The sequence below is a fragment of the Scyliorhinus torazame genome, chromosome 7 (assembly GCF_047496885.1).
Source record: "Scyliorhinus torazame isolate Kashiwa2021f chromosome 7, sScyTor2.1, whole genome shotgun sequence".
Classification (NCBI taxonomy): Eukaryota; Metazoa; Chordata; class Chondrichthyes; order Carcharhiniformes; family Scyliorhinidae; genus Scyliorhinus; species Scyliorhinus torazame.
The window spans coordinates 98,926,612-98,941,487 of record NC_092713.1 but is presented as its reverse complement, the minus strand read 5'-3'; the positions used below and the strand labels follow the sequence as shown (position 1 = coordinate 98,941,487).

The window sequence follows — 14,876 nt, the reverse complement described above, 5'->3', positions numbered from 1 at the left end:
GGTTCAGCTGATCCATTGCCTTCTGAAGTGGGTCCAAGTTATCCCGCTTCAACGATTCAAAACTGCTTTTTATCACCATGTTTTCCAGTGCTTGCTGGATCGCCTGGTCCGTAGGTCCGCCATCTTTGCTCCCGGGTCAGCTTCCCCTGCACCTTGCCTTTGTCCTTTCCTCTCCCGCTTTCGCTGCTTTCTTCTCTCCCGCGGTTCCATGCAGCTCTGCCCGTTCATCAGCACCTCCGTGGCCGTCTTTCCAGCGCTCCGCAGTCCGCAAAACCGGGGAACCAGGTCCTCCAATCCCGTTGGAGTGAGCGCCCACGAATGTGCGGCTCACTCACTCATTGCCGCCACCGGAAGTCCTTGCAGTATCTCTTGTGACAACTTGATTGTGCTTGCTGTATACAAATGGATTGGAATAAGCTGGAATTGATTGACTTCAGCAGTGAGGGAGAGTTTGAGTAGTGCAAACTGCCTTCAATATCATGACCCTGCACATCGATGGGCCGAATGGCCTCCTTCTGCACTGTAAATTCTATGATAATCTATGATATCTAACATGTCTATCAATGGACGACACCTCTGCTGGGAATACTGACTCCTGTAAGATGCTGTTCGGGGAGGATTCCAATATTGTGCGTTGAATATTACGTTGACGGCTTGAGCAGTTCTGCTGGATGTATTTCATAAAATTAAAGGGAGGCAATCAGTTCTTCATACTGATTGAGGTAAAAACTCAGGTGAGGAATTACCATTAAAAGGAGCACTAGGGTTTATTTGGAGAGGGGTAGAATTGAAAAGTACAGGATTAGGCTAAATTTATATTAACCTTTGTTGGATTACACTTGCATAGTTCTGCTTGCCATTTTATAAAAGGAAATGGAGGCTCTGAAAACTGAACAATAGCTTGACACGAATCATACCAGATAGATGAGATACTTCCAAGAAAGGAAGAACAGACTCTCTTTACTCTTGATGAGAAGGCTGAAGGGTGACCTAAGAAAGATTGAAAGGTTTGTTAGAGGAGACATGAGTCTTTCTTCTTATAGCGATGAGAAAAACTAGAGGCCAACAACAAATGTTATTTGTATAACGCCTTTATTATAATAGAACTCCTCACGTTAACTTCACAGAATTGTTATAAAGCAAATTTGCTACCATCATGTAAAGTGATATTGGGAAAAATGGATATAAACTTTGACCCAAAAAGCCCTGGAACAAACGGTGTTTACAAATGAATAGAATAAGTCCCTGTCACAAGATGTATTGTGCTTCAAACTGAGAGCTCGTACGATTCCAAAGAATCGTGTTGTGGTCATGGCGACCCTTGTTGAACAGGAAAATTGTCTCGCAAGGTGCCTTGAATAGAACATACCGTAAATTATTTTCTAATTGTGTGATTTGGGCTTTCTGAGCCACCTGACTGTCAGTGTGGCAGACGTGAAGGGGAAGTACTAGAAGTATGAGGAAGGGTAAGTATGAAGAAATTGGAAAACAAATTGGTGCTTTAGGAGACACCGAAACTAGAAGCAAGTTTTAATACACAATTGACATGTTTCGCTGCACAAGGTTCTTTTCTTTTAAAATCGATTCTGAACATAGAGGCATTGTTTTATTTTTATAATTCCAGTTTGCTTTCCAGGTTCCTGGCTTATCTACCCAATTTTGGCTGAATTGCTGAGTTTGATGCTAGGCTGTATGGGAGATTAACCAACAGACAGCATTGTTTCACAAGCTCCTTCCCTGTGTCAGACTGCTGTTGTACAGTATCTTGCAATCATAATTCCAATTGATTTCAGCGTGGTAGGCCAAGCCTTCATTCTGGTGTGTATATGATGTAATACAGCACCAAGTAATGCATTTAATTGCTATTTTGGCACTTGCTTGATTAAAAATGTGTTGAATTTAGTAGAACTTTGTTTGTACAGAAACTTTTTAAAATAGATTTTAGAGTACCCAATTCTTTTTTCCCCAATAAGGGGCAATTTAGCGTGGCCAATTCACCTATCCTACACATCTTTGGGTTGTGGGGGTGAGACCTACAGACACTGGGCGAATGTGTAAACTCCACATGGATAGTGACCCGGGATCGAACCCGGGTTCTCGGCACTGAGACAGCAGTGCTAATTTTGGTGTCCTTATCTGAGGAAGGATGTTCTTACTATCAAGGGAGTGCAGCGGAGGTTTACCAGGCTGATTCCTGGAATGGCAGGAATGTCATGTGAGGAGAGACTGTCATTTAGGATTATATTCATTGGAGTTTAAAAGAGTGAGAGGGGATCGCCTCGAAACTTATAACATTCTAACAGGGTTAGACAGGGTAGATTCAGAAAGAATGTTCCCGATGGTGGGGGAGTCCAGAACTAGATGCCATAGTTTGAGAATAAGGGGTGAACCGTTTAGGACTGAGGTGAAGAGAAATTAATTCACCCAGAGATTGGTGAATCTATGGAATTCACTACCACAGAAAGTAGTTGAGGTAGCTGTTGCAAAGGCATTGGCTGAGGTGAGGGAACAGAGTGAGAAGATGAAGGGAGATGTCGCGGCACAGCGATCAGTTCACCTCGATGGGAGATAAGCTGCAAAGGGTGGCTGAGGCCAATCAGGGGCTGCGAGCAAAGCTGGAGGATATGGAGAACCGCTCGAGACGACAACATTTCAGGTTTGTGGGCCTGCCCGAGGGCCTGAGGCCGACAGAGTACTTTGCCAAGGTATTGACAGAACTGATGGGGGAGGGAGAAGAACCCTCTCGTTATGAATTGGACTGAGCTCATCGGTCGCAGAGGCCTAAGCCCAAGTTAAACGAGTTGCCAAGGGCAGTGATTATCTGTTTTCACAGATATCACAAGAAGAAGAAGGTAATGAGCTGGGCAAAAAAGGAGCGCGAGGTGTAATGGGTTGGTGCCAAGGTTCGTATCTATCCGGATTTGACGGTGGAACTGGCAAAGCGGCTTTCGGCTGAGTGAAGGTGGCGTTGTACGACAGTGGAGTGCGGTGCAGTTTGGAGTTGTGTATCCAGCAAAGCTAAGGGTGACATACAACTCCAGAGACTTAACGGTGGAGGCATTTATGAAGGCTTGGGACAGAAGTAAAGAGTGGGAGAATGTATATATGTAACTTTGAATAATGTTCAAACTTCATGCTGTTATAGAGGTTAAAGATTTTTGTTGTTCTTTGTGGCAACCTTTTTTCCCTGGGACTGGGTGGGAGAGGAAAGGCCTGAGCAGGGAATCTCCCACTAGCTAACTTAAGTCGGCTAGTGGACGGGGGTGTTGTGGGGGGAGGGGCTGCGGACATTGGAGCCTGGTGATTAGGTTTCAATGGGCCCAGGAGAAAAGGGGTGGGGATCGACACTGAGATGGTGTTTCCGAGGAGGAGTGTAGTGGAGGGGGGGGACTTTGGGAGAGGGGTATGGGGTTTGATGCCAACAAAGGATCGGAGCGGGACTGGCTCAATGGGTAGGGCCTGAAATTATGATGGTGGATAAGCAGGGAGGGCCGGGGGGGGGGGGGGGGGGGGGAGAAAGAGAAGAAGAGAGGAGAGGAGACCCTCCTATTAGGATAGTTACTGGAACGTGAGGGGGTTGGCAGGCCCAGTGAGAGGTCAAGGGTGCTTGTGCATTTGAAAAGTTTGAAAGCAGATGTGGCGATACTGCAGGAAGACTCACTTGAGGGTGAAGGATAAGGGAGGCTTAGAAAGGGCTTGGTTAGCCAGGTGTTTCACTTGGGTTTTGATAGGGCACGGGGTAATGCGGTTCTGGTGAATAAGAGTGAGGTTCCAAATAGAGAAAGTTGTGGCAGATCAGGGAGGTAGGTACGTAATAGTGACAGGGACACTGGAAGGGAGGTTGGTGGAATTGATAAATGTATATAGTCCCAACTGGGATGATGCAGGGGTTGTAAAGAAGGTGTATGGGGCCATTCCCAACTTGGATTCACACGAATTGATAGTGGGTGAAGACTGGAATATGGTGCAGGAGCCAAAATTAGACAGGTCACAACTACAACCGCTTACCTAGTCCGGGGGGGGGGGGGGGGGGGGGGGAGCGGAGGCGTTGGCTGGGCTAATGGTAGAAATGGGCGGAGTGGACCCTTGGAGGTTCTTGCAGCCGGAGGTGCGGGAGTATTCTTTCTTTTCTTCAGTTCTTAAGGCCTATTTGCAGATAGATTTTTTTTGTGGTGGGGAAGTCGTTGGTTGGGGTCAAGGGGTCGGAATATTCAGCAATTGTGATATCGGAACATGCGCCACATTGGGTTGATATGGTGTTGGAGAAGGGAATAGTGCAGAGACAATGATGGAAATTGGATGTGGGACTGTTGGGGGACCGAGGGTTTTGTGATAAGATGAGAAAAGCGATTGAGGATTATGTGCGGTTTAATTGTACGGGTGAGGTCTCGCAGGTGGTGATATGGGAAGCTTTGAAGGCAGTGGTGAGGGGGGGGGGGAGGTGATATTGTTTAAGGCAAAGATGGATAAGGAGGCAGGGGTGGAAAGGGTAATAGATGAGACGTTGGAAGTGGACAGGAGGTATGCAGAGGATGTGGATCCGGCACTGTTGGAAAAGAGGAAGGGGTTGCAGGCGAGTTTTGACCGGCTGTCCACGGGGAAGGTGGTGCACCAATTGAGGTGGGCGAGGGGAGCAGTCTACAAGTATGGAGAGAAGGGACGCATGTCGGCAGGTCAACTTCGGAGGGAGGCAGCGGCAAGGGAACTTGTTCAGGTGTGGGATAGGGCAGGCAAGTTGGTGGTGACTCCAGATCAGATTAATAGGGTGTTTGAGGAGTTTTACGCGAGATTGTATAGGTGGAGCCACCTGGGAGGATCGGAAGATGCATGAATTCCTGGATGGTTTGGAATACCCAAGGTTGGGGAAGGGGGACAGGGCCATATTGGAGGGGATGATAGTGGAGCAGGAAATATAAGATGTGATTGGGAGGATGCAGTCGGGGAATGTAGCAGGGCCAGATGAGTTTCCGGTGGAGTATTACAAGAAATTTAAAGATAAATTGGCGCCGCTGATGGTGGGGATGTTTGAGGAGGCGATAGGGAAGGGAGTATTGCCACAGACTTTGGGGCAGGCATCAATCTCCCTGTTACTCAAGAAGGACAAGGATCCGACAGTGTGGTTCATCTAGGCCCATATCACTTTTGAGGGATGTGTTCAGGGTAATTTCGAAGGTGGTACATGTGAGGCTTGAGCCTGGTCCTCTGGAGGCCATATTCGGGGGATCGGATCGGCCAGGGTTGGAAGCTGGTGTGGGGGCAGATATTTTAGCCTTCGCTGATTGCCCGAAGGGGAATCCTGTTGGGGTGGAGGTTAGTCTCTCCACCCTGTCACCTGGCGGTGGTGGGGGGATCTGTTGGAGATTTTAACACTCAAGAAGGTGAAGTTTGGTTAGTGGGGAAGGGTTCTACAGTTCACAGGCCTTGTTCATTATGCTCCTTCAAGAATAGGATGACGTGTATGTTGGGGGGGGGGGGGGGGGGTGCGGAGGCATGGACTGTCTGTTGCTGATGGCTATATATGGGTGGATGGTGGATTCCTGAATCTTTTCTTTGATGTTTGCATTTAAAATGTTGAGGGTTGGTGGGAGGAAATAAATGTTGGCCAGAGGATTGCCATTGTATTTGTTACCAATGGTCCGTTGATTGTTGGTGAATGTACATTTGGATGAGAATGTGAAAAGGGAGAATAAAAATATTTTATTAAAAAAAAGAATTAAAAGATCTCACAGACAAATTTTGTTACACAACAAGCATGTTAACATTGGATGGAAAGTGTGACCAAGAAATAAGACTTAAGGATTCGAGCTGCCAAAGATGCATCTCAAAAAATGAGGAAGATTATGATCATCGCAAAATTAAACATGGAAACAAAACTGAGAACTGTGGAATTCACATTTTGACATACAGAAGTGATTGTTGGACGATTAGAGAAGCATTGAGACTGCAGAGTGTCGTTTTTGAGTTGAATAATTAAAGATATTTTAGACCAGTTACGCTATCAATGAAGATATCTGAGATTAAAAGAACTCTGCTGACAAAAATCAGGAGGAGACCTTTGGAATTTCTTGGGCACGTAATAAGAAATTGGGATTTAAAAGGTCGGATGGTAAAAGATTGACCTTGACAAAAAAAGATCTTTCTAAGAACTTCACAAACTAAATTAATGCACCACCAATCAAGATGGTTTCCTCCAGAGCAAGTTAAAATGGAGGTCCATGCTCACCAACACCCTCTTAAGTCATGGTAATTGAAGAGAGGTTATGACATTCTCAGGAAAAATTGGATGGGAAGTGGAAATGCTGGAGAAAAAAAAGTATTAGGTGATGGAATAATTTATTATATTACTGGAAAGTATGAACATTCTGAATGAGTTAAATCAGAATCCTTGGGGTTAGAATTAAGAAATAGGAAGGGGGATTGTAAAATTCTCCAATGGAGGCCACCAAACTATTATTTAGACTAGGTGGAATCTCTGTATAGGGACTGAGAAAGGAAAATGTGCAGATGGTTGAAGAACAACAGGACAATAATAATGGATAATTTTAACTATACCCAAATAGCCTGGAGTAAACAAAATACAGATATTCAAAGTGGGTAGTACCTTTTGGGGACAGTTTGAAATACACAATTCTTTGAAAGTACACATGCAGGTAGGGAATTCTGTTGTTTAAAGACTGGCATTGAATGTGTATAATTTGATGGTTCGGTCACCATTCAGAAAGAGTGCTCTGGGTAGTTTTGGACAGCCTTTTATAGAAAGCATCAAAGCCAAAGCAAAATACTGCGAATACTGGAAAATCAAATAAGAACAGAAAATGCTGCATGTATTGAACAAAATGAGTATCATCTGTGATGAGAGCAATGAAGTTATTGTTCAGGTCGATGACCTTTGGCCAGAATTGGAAAAAGTTAAACATGTAGAGGGGCTGGGAATGGGAAAGGATAAAGAATGAAAGGAAAAGTCTGTGATTGGGTGGAAGGCAAATAGAGGCTGGGGAGGGTGCAAGAATAAAAAGAAAAATCTGTGATGAGATGGAAAACACGTGTGATTAAATGACACCTCTTTTTGACATTTAATCCCTTCTGTCTTCACCCACCCTAACACAAACCTTCCCTCTTGTTCTTTCCTCCCTGCTTCATTGAAAATCTGTTGCATCTAACTTGCAGTTCTGATCGAAGCTTATAGATATGAAAAATCAATTCAATTTTTCTTTCATTTAATGTTACCCGATCTGAGAATTTCCAACATTTTCTGTTTTTATTTTGGACATCAAAATCAAGTTCAGTGAAAATTCACCAAGTATGTTCTAAGAATGCAAAACTATAGTTATAGCAAATGCCGTGATTAGTTCCATTGGAACAACAAAGGCTGAGATCAGATTTAATGGATTTTCAAGAGTTTTGGTGGCATGAAATGGAAATTTGATTTCCTGGTGCATGGGTCTGTAACAATGCATGTAAATCATCACGTTAAAGTAAGATGGATTAGGAGAAATTCCTTGATACAGAATTTGTTAGAGCATAGTCATGGGAGCAATTTAGACCGAGATGATTGTGCATTTTTGAGAAACAGGCAAGCCTTTGGGAAGTGAGTAGATAAGCAGAATTGGTTAAGGAATGCTCACGCGAAGAGTTCAGATCTTTGATTCTGTGGAACTGAAAGTGAATGCAGAAGTGTTCCCATCAGACAGTGATTGGACTCTCATTACACCTGCTATTGTTAGAAGTACAGAATAGTTTTTGCAACTGTCCTGTTAATTTTTTTTAAAATCGGAGCTCCGCTTGAACATGGTTTATTATACTTCATTTATGTATCATCTTCTGAAATGGCTTGGAGATAAAGTTCAGTGGGCATCTGTTGGACAAAAAATAGGGCAGCACCTTCTGGTTCTTTGTGGAGAGTGGAGTGCAATAAGACACAAAACATTAAAATGCATCACATTTACAGTCAGTTTTGAAATACATACCCTGTAATAAGGAGTGACTGGATAGTGATTTTTCTTTCCAATTAAGGGTTTATTTGGCATGGCCAATCAACCTACCCAGCACACCTTTGGGTTGTGGGGTTGAGACCCACGGTGACTGGATAGTGATCAGGGATGGAAACATCAACTTTTTTTTCCCTTGTCAACCTGACTGTCCTCCAGAGCCAAAATCAACAAGTCCCATCAGTAGAAACCAGATATTTGACTTTGACAAAGAGCTCTGACAAAGAGTCATCCAGGCTCAAAACATTAGCTCCGTCTCGCTCCACAGATTCTGTCAGACCTGCTGAGATTGTCCAGTATTTTCTGTTTTTTGTTTCCGATTCTAGCATCTGCAGTAATTTTGCTTTTCTAGCCAAATATTTAACCTGGGACTTTACTGTTCTACGTGGTTAATTTTCTTTCTGGAGAGTTATGTTGTGTCACTGAGAATATTCTGGTTTTCCATGTAAGAATTTCAGTGATTGTTGTAACAATTACTATTTTAATAGAAAATGTTTGGAATAGTCAGCCGGTATGAAGGGAAGCAGTTAACCTAATTTTTTCTCTCCACACGTGCTACCAGACACAAGTATTGTTTTTAAGATTTCTTGCACCAGTGATTTGTTTTTTGTCTTACTGTTAATATAAAGTATTTACAAATTGAGCTTTTTCAAATGAGATCTAAGATTAAATTGTTCATTATTTTCCTCAAGTCTCCAGTGACTGGCCAGAAACGTGCATCTTCCTACCTCCTGCCTTCCCCTGAAGTGAGTCCAGATGGCGGCTACGTTGGGCAGCACTCACAGGGTCTCGGTGGTCATTATGCTGATTCATATTACAAGAAAAAGAGGATATTTTGACTTTTTTGCTGTGTTTTTGCTGCTGTTTCTTTTTGCCTAATGCTAGATAATTCTTTTAAATGTGAAATTGCCTGTCAATACATTTATGTTTAGAAAAACTGATTTTTAAAAAGACATCAATTTTAATGGTCTCCTTAATTTTTATTTCGAAGTAGTTTTTTAAATCTGACTCTTTCTTCCCCTCCCCCACCTTCCCCAAACCAGGTTTTTAAAAAAACACATTACCATGCATTTTGGTTCATGCCTGCTGTAGGCAGTCTTGACCTCATTGTTTTGAAGGCAGCTGCACAATCTGGTTTCAAATTTTTATGGTTTTTGCAAAGCGGGACCAGTTTTAACTTCTCTCAATCAGTCTTCATTGAATGTGTAAGAATTGTAGAGCATTCAGCTTAATCACAACTTAAATGTTTCACTCTAGAATGTATTAAGATTTTTGGTAGGAGGGAAGAAAGAAAGGGCCATGGAAAAGTAGGTGTGAGTTTCTTTCCCTCCCTCCCAATTATTTTTCTCCGTTCAATCATTTCACATCAGGTACACCTCTATCATTTAGTTATTGAATTGCACTTTTTTCCGATTTCATTTTGCATATGTGCAATGTATTTACTGTACATGAAAATTAGCTTTTACCATGGATGAACACTTGTTCTCTGACTGCACGAACTGACGTATATATTTGGTGTAGTTGTCTTCAGTATATTTACACGATGCAGTACAGCCTGCTCCCACTGACCAAAGCAAAGATGTTGGGTTTTTTTGTGTAATATATCATATAGCACTTAAAATGCAGAAGTACTTTCTTCCTTTCAGTGAAGTGTTCTATTCTGGCTGCTTTGAAGGTTACTGCTGGGTCCTTGTTTTATTGATGGGGTAATTACTCTATGAAGTAATTTTTAATGCTGATATATGTATGTGTGTTTTTGAATTAATACTGATATGTGATCTAGAATTGTTTGGGGACTGTGATAGTATAGTCTGAGTAAAAAAATGTTTCTACCTTTGACTAGGGAAAAGCAGGAGTTCATTTCACTACACTTGAATCAGAAACTGTGGTTTATTTTCTTGTTTTTTGCATAGTAAACAAAGTAAACGTCTTAAAAGAATCACTTTTTTCTGCTTTTCTTTGTCCTTTTTAGGAAGCTTTTTTTTACCAGATCACTTTTTTTTTTGTAACTTTAAACAAAGCTGGTACTGGCTCAAAATACCCGAGGCATTAACCATCATATAATGCTGCAACATAAAAGGGGCAGCACTTGTGTCCCTGAAGGTATCATGACTTAACTTACTGGGTAGTATTCCAAGGGGCATTTGGGGGAAAAATAGAAATGGTTGCATTTAGAAGTGCTTGATGCTACCCCCTATCTAGCAATGGGCAGTCTATTGGTACAGCCCAGAAATGTTTTTTTTTCTTTTTTAAATTGCTGCCTTAAATCTTCCTCATTCCAAGTCCGAGAAGGTGGTTGGGCAGAGAGTTGGGAAGTTGTGGATTTAATAAAGATCTACTTATAGGTAGATTCAGTGGAGATAGTTCTATAAATTGAAATATTCATGAGTCTCCCCTCTGCAAAGACTAAGCTTTTGCTTGGGGACTGATGGGAAATACTTGAGAAATTAGCAATAGATTTGCCTCCTTCAGTAAAAGGGCTGAATATAATCTGGAGGTGTCTTAAGCTACAGTTAATAATGATATAGGTAGATGAATTTAACATCTCTTCATGAGTTAATACTACAACTTTACTGTTCCTGCATAGCTTCACTACATTGCAGAAATTGCTAAATGTGGGATTGAGCCACATGCTACAAAGGAGGGAATGGTGAAAGACTATCTAAGTGGAGCATTATTGCATCAAATGGGCAATGGTACTGCATAAAATAGGCAATGGTGCTGCATAGAATATTCTTTGCAACAGAATGACTGATTAGTTTTAAAGGTGTCCCTTAGTCCTTGGCATTTTCCACATTAAAATAAGCTCTCCACAAGTTTGTAGAATCCACAAGTGTTTTTGCTGGTACTCAGAAAATGTAATGATTGAGTGCGAGGTTCTGTGCATGCAGATAGGCATGGTACTGTCCAAGCTGAGACAATTAATCAGGCAAGAATTACAAGGCATCATGTTTGGTACCTATACTGTAGCTGCTGATTTGATATTCTTGGTTATGGTGTTTCTGTTGATTCAGCTATCTTGGAACATAGTTTGCAGTGAGAGTGGGAGATCAAGCTGAAAGTGCAGCCATGCTTCAAAGGAAAGGGGTGTTGGAAAGCAATTCTAATTTGCCTAACATCCTCTAAAGAGGGGTTTAACAACTTTCAAACGGTCTTTCTGGGCACTGTTGCAGCAATACTTGGGACCTAAGGAAATTTATATAATATATAGTTCTATCTCTTTTTATAATTCTTAAAGTTTTCTTTGTAGGACCCAGTAGTATCCACACCTTCGTTGGTGCGTTCATCACCTGTGGCTCATACACTACCGAGAATAATCTGCAATTAACAACTCCACCTAGGCCAAGCCATTGATAACTCCCTTTGAATACAAGCCATTTTGCTCACTAGATTTTGAACAGCAACAAGTAATGATTGGAACAGAGATTACTGTCAATCGACAAAGGGATATGTGTTGAAGGATGATCTGCAGCTGGAATTTATTTCAGTGCAGTGGAGATCAGCTGGGCGCAAGAGGGCGAGCAAAATGGCAGTTGGTGTTGGGAGGGAAGCAGTCGTGTTTGCCCACTAATGGATATTACTGGTGGAGGCCGAGCTGGTGGGTGGATGCTGCATTTTAAGGTTGCAGGATAGCCTGCTGTACAGTAATTAACAGCAATTTTAACATTGTTTTGAAAACTACCGAACTTCACAGCCTTGCCAGCTAAGGAGTTGGAAGCTCAGCATACGATCAGTCTTGACTGCATTTGGCAGCCAATCAGAAGTGGAAGGCTGGTGGTTAGTAATCAGTAGCAATCTGGAGGTTTGCCAAACTTGGTGAGGACAGTAAAGCAATTCCAGTTTTTAAAATTAATTCTACAGAAAGTGAGCAATGCTCGCTGAGTCAGAGGGCATTTGAGAGTCAATCACATTGCTGTGGACCTGGAATCACGTAGACCAGATTTCCTTACTGGAAGGACATTTGTGACAATGGTTTCATGGTCATCATTAGACTTTTAATTCCAAAATTGCATTCTAATTTGGTCATCCGCAGTGGCAAGAAATGAACCCAAGTCGCCAGATCTTTCTCTGGGCCTCTGGATGACTAGTCCAATGATAATGTCACTGGACTCCTACCTCCCTCTTTGACTTGCTACGTACAGAGTAAAGGAGGGTGGGAAGCCTTGCGATGTTGGTGCAGCAGTTTGCATTCGGATCTCCACAGCAGTTCATTCTCATTCACTCCGGCTTTGTGACCACCAGTAAGGCAGCACGTTGGAAGAAGCAGCAGACACCAGGAGCGAGGCTGTAGAATCCAGATGGACAGCAGGCTCAAGGGGCTGGAAAGGGATATGAACAAGCAACCAACCTCTTGTGCACAGATAACGTTACCTTCCAGAGAGACTCTACTGAGAGACTAAGTTTCTTGCAAATATCAGAACCCTACTGTTGGTGAAGACTGACCCTCCAGGCAGGCAGTCATTGAGTTATGTGCAATGGTAAAGGAGCAGAGCCCATCATTGACTGTAATGGTGAGTATCACCAGTTGAATTTCAACACCACTGGATCATTCTGGGGGTTTTCTGGAGATATGTGGGAGCTCAGCCTGCAGTTCATAGTTACTTGAAGATGGCCATCAATGCCATATTTTCATTTCTAACTGACCAGGACAGTCAGGCGCAGAGAGCTGTAGAATTTGGAGTAATTACTATATTCCCCCTGGCAGCTATCTTTTTTTTTTTTTTTTTAAAGTCCCAGAATAATCTCCAGGATACGAGTGCAGCAATCCACCCAGGAGAAAAGTCAAATAGGGACAGTAAGCGGATAGAACCAGAGGCGCTGTCACAAGTTAGGTTTTGAAGTAGATTTTACAGAGAGAAATGCAAGACTGAAAGGTAATATGTCAATAGTTTGGTGCAAGGGTTGTTTAATTGAAAGGAAAGATAGGATGGTTTAATTGAAACGAAAGATAGAATCCGAGAAATACAGTGAAAGAAAGCCATCGAGTTTTCTTACTAGGCGTAAAGATGTTGACATTAATATACACATGAAGCCAAGGGAGATTAACAAAGTCAGGATACCGAGAACATCCAAGATCGTAATAGCAAATAAGTTGGCATTATTGGAGGAAACTGGAGGCTTGTGAAGCAGAAGCCAAGCTTGGAAGTGGCTAAAGTGTAAAATGACGATTTGTCAGTGGCAAGATGAGGTTAGGATGGTGACGAGTGAAGTGGATGCAGGCAATCCTGATTACCTGACATCCTATCAGTGAATAAAAAAGGGTTTGGTTGATGGTACATAGTTGTGGGAACTAAGCAGATGGCTTTGATTTTCTTTCTGTAAATTGGGACAATGCACTGGTACATCGACAACTTGAATATGCCCAACTAATGCAGAACAACAATTAACAACAGTGAGAGGTGGGCTCCAGAAACATACATATAGACTTTGTCTATGTTTATGTTTCTGGGACCCATCTCTTCATTCACCCGAGGAAGGAGCAGAGCTCCGAAAGCTAGTGATTCAAAACAAACCTGTTGGACTTTAACCTGGTGTTGCAAGACTTCTTACTGTGCTCACCCCAGTCCAATGCCAGCATCGCCACATAACAATTAACAAAGTTGATAGAATGGTGAATGACATAAGACCCGGAGTACAAATACTTTGATTATGTTTGAATACCTTGTCAATTTCTACTTTTAAGCTCTTGTTTTTAAGCAAGAGAAGACCTTGGAGCACAACAAAAGGTCATACTTAATCATGTTGAAATTATAGTCGAGTAACGACTGTGCAGACTTGGACCTCCAGTATGGAAACAAGATATCCAGGAGCTGAGCATGTATATAAGCCACCATAAACAGTTTTTCCATAGAAATGCACACGGGGAGAATGTGTAAACACCCCACAGGCTGGATTTGAACCCTGGTGCTTGGTGTTGTAATGCAGCAGTGCTAACCTATAGATTTGGGCACTTTTTAAATTGCAAGACTGGAACAAAAGTGCTATAACTTTGAAACAATTGAAGACTAACTTAGTACTGATATTGAAGTCCTTGTTCAGTAATCAAAATTTGCACTGGCCACTTGGATGGTGTAATAAAGGTATAATCTGTGAAATTATTTACAAATCAACTGTGGATTATTTTAAATATATGAACTAAACTGGAACAAATGACTTTCACATTGTCAGTAAACATTTGAAAGCTGACTAATCAGGTATGGTAATATAGTCGTTGCTGGATTAGTAATCCAAAGGCCTGGACTCATAATCCAGGGCCATAAGTCCATAGTTAATTATGTAAAAATGTGTAATAAACTATTATCAGTAACAGCTGTTAAAACTACTAGATTCGTGAGAAAATCTAATGAGTTCGCTAAGGTCCTTTTCAAATCAGTAACTTTTTCCAACTAATCTTGCAGCCATGTGGTTGACAGTTAGTTGCTCTCTGCAGTGGGCTTGACAGTGACTCTTGTATCAAACCACAATGGAAAAAATAAAATTGGGCAGGCCATCCACCGTGGCACAATAAAGCCAACTTGAATTGACCCTGTAAAGCCATCCTCACTAACACCTAGGGAGTTGGAGTTGTGCAAAACTTGGGAGAGCTGCTTGACAGACTATTCAAGCAGGCTGAAAGAATCTTCGATTCAAAATCTGGTTCTGGGGGAAGTGGTGGCACAATAGTATACAAGCAGGCGGCAGCATTACTGGAGTAGTCATATCTGGACTGTGGCATCAAGGCACATTGATAGCAAAGATGGACACTTGGTATGAGATTTCAATGTCCCATCACCATGAGTTGCACAATAGCAGCACAATTAACTAGGCTGGCTAAGTGCTGAAGTGCATAGCTGCCAGCCTGGCTCACAGCAGGTAGTAAGAATAAACTGAGTTTAGAAACTAGTTGAT

The 14,876-nt window shown here is 42.2% G+C and overlaps 1 protein-coding gene across 3 annotated transcripts in view; it reads left to right on the top strand.

Annotated features, from left to right (window-relative positions):
- Positions 1–9,927, top strand: part of raver2 (ribonucleoprotein, PTB-binding 2) — a 133,868-nt gene extending 123,941 nt beyond the window's left edge. For all 3 annotated transcript variants that reach the window (XM_072511132.1, XM_072511133.1, XM_072511131.1), the window contains one exon: positions 8,681–9,927. In XM_072511132.1, coding sequence (XP_072367233.1) covers positions 8,681–8,827 — 147 coding nt within the window. In that variant the 3' untranslated portion in view covers positions 8,828–9,927. The remainder of the gene's footprint in view (positions 1–8,680) is intronic.
- The last annotated feature ends 4,949 nt before the right edge of the window (positions 9,928–14,876 follow it).